The 3744-nt window shown below is 38.9% G+C and overlaps 1 protein-coding gene across 1 annotated transcript in view; it reads left to right on the top strand.

Moving 5' to 3' along the window:
- Positions 1 to 3445, top strand: part of ZNF880 (zinc finger protein 880) — a 25061-nt gene extending 21616 nt beyond the window's left edge. The window contains exons 4-5 of the mRNA XM_011946202.1: positions 1426 to 2405; positions 2490 to 3445. Of these exons, the coding sequence (XP_011801592.1) occupies positions 1426 to 2405; positions 2490 to 2978 (1469 nt within the window). The 3' untranslated portion in view covers positions 2979 to 3445. The remainder of the gene's footprint in view (positions 1 to 1425; positions 2406 to 2489) is intronic.
- The last annotated feature ends 299 nt before the right edge of the window (positions 3446 to 3744 follow it).

The following is a 3744-nucleotide window of genomic DNA, read 5'->3' as shown; positions in this document are numbered from 1 at the left end:
GATGGTCTCGATCTCCTGACCTCGTGATCCGCCCGTCTCGGCCTCCCAAAGTGCTGGGATTACAGGCTTGAGCCACCGCGCCCAGCCTCTTCATTTTCTAAGAACATCTACATTTCTTATTTTTGCAGGTGAATGCTACTAAATATAGTATTCTTGGTATTTTTGCCATTTTTTTCTTTAAATGTTTTCAACATATCCTCTCACTGCCTTCTAGCCTACAAAGTTTCTGTTGAAGAATATACATAATGTTATACAGTTTCCCTTTATATGACAAGTCTTTTTTTGTCGCTACTATCAAGATTGTTTCTTTGTCTCTGACTTTTGATAATTTCTTTATAGTATGTCTGTGTGAATGTCCTTGGGTTAGTTTTAGTTAGCATGGTCAAGCTTCTTGAATTTGTATATTCATTTATTTCCTTAGATTGGGGATGTTTGAACATTATTTCTACAGTGGTGATTTCGAATCCTCTGTCTTCCTGTGAATCTCCAATAGTTTGTATATTGTTTCACCTGATAGTATCTCAAAAATGTACTAAGGTTGGTTTTCTTCATCATTTTTTCTTTTTGCTCTGTGGAGCTGATTCTTTTGAATAATGTATCTTTCAGTTTGCTCATTGTTTTCTGTTCCTTTTGCAGTCTACTGTTGAATCCGTTAGTGAATTATTACTTCAGTTATCATATTTCAGCTTCAGAATTTCTGTTCTTTTGGTTTTAGTAGTTTCTCCTGTGATTGATATTCTTTTTCTTTTCATGTAATGTTTGTCAGATTTTAGTTATCTATCTCTGTTATCTTTTTTAGCTCATTAAGCATCTTAAGGCAGTTGCTTTAAATATCCATCAAGTAATTCAGAGGGCTGCCTATTTTTAGGCTTGTTTTGTGGAGATTGATTGATCATAATTTTAGCCATATTTCCCTGTCTTTTTGTAGGCCTCATAATTTTTGGTTTAGGTTTGGTAAAGCCACCACTTCTCGCAGGTATTTTATATAAGAGTTGTGCAGGAGGATACCTTTACTAATTAGCCTGCTATAAAGGGTGTAGGAACAGTGACTCCTTTTCTGGGGATGTGTTTTTTTCTGGCTTGTGGAAGTACTATTACTAATGACTGTACAGCTGATCTCAAATTTCTGATTTTCTGTAAGAGGCGCATCCCTGCTTTTTCTCAGAAGCTTTCAATTTCTGTTGTATTTCTCTGCTCATAATCTCTCTCAAACTTACCCATAATCCACCTGACTCCTGCAGTTTCCCCACTGCTCTAATGCATCCCTCCATCCCTTTTGTTTTCTGTACTGCCAGCATGATACACACAGTATGCTCATATTCCTTCCAATGTCTGAGTCAGGTGAGGCAGAATCTGGGCTCCCTGTCAGACACTGAACATGCCATTGTCATGGGTTGAAGTTCCACTTTTTTCTTTCTTTTTTAGAGAGCAGCTCAAAATTGGGAAGCAATACAGAAAACAAATCTCTTAAAAATCAACTTGGATTAACCTTTCAGTTACATCTGAGTGAACTGCAGGTATTTCAAGCTGAAAGGAATATTTCTGGATGTAAAGCTGTCGAAAAACCTATCAACAACAATTCCTTAGTTTCACCACTTCAAAAAATTTATTCTACTGTCAAATCTCACATTTTAAATAAATATAGAAGTGATTTTGATGATTCTCCATTTCTCCCACAAGAACAAAAAGCACAAATTAGGGGAAAACCTTGTGAATGTAATGAGCATGGCAAAGTCTTTAGTGTGTCTTCAAGCCTTGCTAACCATCAAGTAATCCACACTGCAGATAACCCTTACAAATGTAATGAATGTTACAAGGTCTTTAGTAACAGTTCAAACCTTGTACAGCATCAAAGAATTCATACTGGTGAGAAGCCTTACAAGTGTCATGAATGTGGCAAGCTCTTCAATCGAATTTCACTCCTTGCGCGACATCAGAGAATCCATACTGGAGAGAAACCTTACAAATGTAATGAGTGTGGCAAAGTATTCACTCAAAATTCTCACCTTGCAAATCATCACAGAATCCATACTGGAGAGAAACCTTACAAATGTAATGAGTGTGGCAAGGTCTTCAATAGAAATGCACACCTTGCACGACATCAGAAAATTCATAGTGGAGAGAAACCTTACAAATGTAAGGAATGTGGCAAAGCATTTTCAGGGGGTTCAGGCCTTACTGCTCATCTTGTAATTCACACTGGAGAGAAACTTTACAAATGTAATAAATGTGGCAAGGTCTTCAATCGAAATGCACACCTTACCAGACATCAAAGAATCCATACTGGAGAGAAACCTTATGAGTGTAAAGAATGTGGCAAAGTCTTCAGGCACAAGTTTTGTCTAACCAATCATCATAGAATGCACACAGGAGAGCAACCTTACAAATGTAATGAATGTGGCAAAGTCTTCAGTTACAATTCACACCTTGCACAACATCAGAGAATACATACTGGGGAGAAACCTTACAAATGCAGTGACTGTGGCAAGGTATTTAGTCGACTTTCATGCCTTACACGACATCAGAGAGTTCATACTGGTGAGAAACCTTACAAATGTAAAGAATGTGCCAAGGTCTTCAGGCATAGATTATCCCTAAGCAATCATCAGAGATTTCATACTGGAGAGAAACCTTACAGATGTAATGAATGTGGTAAGGACTTCACTCGAAATTCAAACCTTGCAAATCATCACAGAATCCATACTGGAGAGAAACCTTACAAATGTAGTGAATGTGGCAAAGTCTTTGGTCACAATTCACACCTTGCGCGACACAGGCAAATTCATACCGGAGAGAAGCCTTACAAATGCAATGAATGTGGCAAGGTCTTCAGCCACAAGTTATACCTAACAAAACAGGAGAGAATTCATACTAGAGAGAAACCCTACAGATGTCACGAATGTGGTAAGGACTTCACTCAAAATTCAAACCTTGCAGATCATCACAGAATCCATACTGGAGAGAAGCCGTACAGATGAAATGTGTGTGGCAAGATCTTTAGTAATAATTGACACTTTGCACAGCATGAGAGAATTCATTCATGAGAGAGTTCTTACAAACTGAGTATGGCAACTCTTCATCCTGAGATCTAGCATTAATCAACCTCAGAGATTCCATACTAAAGAGAAATCATAGCAATGTATGTATGACACGGGTCACTTGAGGCCTGCCAGATGACTAGATATACATCTTGGATGAAACCACACAGATGGATTGTGTGTGCTGAGGCTATTATTCAAGGATCATTACTATGGAACATAAGATTTACACAAGCGCTAACTCAGGCTCTAGTTCTCCAATATGTATGATATTGCATTCTGCAGAAAAATCACAGCTCCAAATATGTTGAATCTCTTGATGTGATGTATGTCACAGGTCCAAGGGCATGTGGAAATGGTCAGTTATATTCAGGCAATTAAAAAACATAATCATATGGGGTTTTTTGGAAAGGCTACTTTACATTTTATGACTTTCATCCTCAACTTTGAAATCACTTCATGTGACTTCTTGACCGACCTTTCACTGTGGTCTCTTGAAAAGAATCAGTAGGATGCCGGGCGCGGTGGCTCATGCCTGTAATCCCAGTACTTTGGGAGGCCGAGGCGGGTGGATCATGAGGTTAGGAGATCAAGACCATCCTGGCTAACACAGTGAAATCCCGTCTCTACTAAAAATACAGAAAATTAGCCGGGCGTGGTGGCGGGCGCCTGTAGTCCCAGCTACTCGGGAGGCTGAGACAGGAGA

Source organism: Colobus angolensis, unplaced genomic scaffold (genome assembly GCF_000951035.1).
Source record: "Colobus angolensis palliatus isolate OR3802 unplaced genomic scaffold, Cang.pa_1.0 Scaffold25, whole genome shotgun sequence".
Classification (NCBI taxonomy): Eukaryota; Metazoa; Chordata; class Mammalia; order Primates; family Cercopithecidae; genus Colobus; species Colobus angolensis.
The sequence above is the reverse complement of the archived record's forward strand: the minus strand, read 5'-3'. Positions and strand labels throughout refer to the sequence as shown.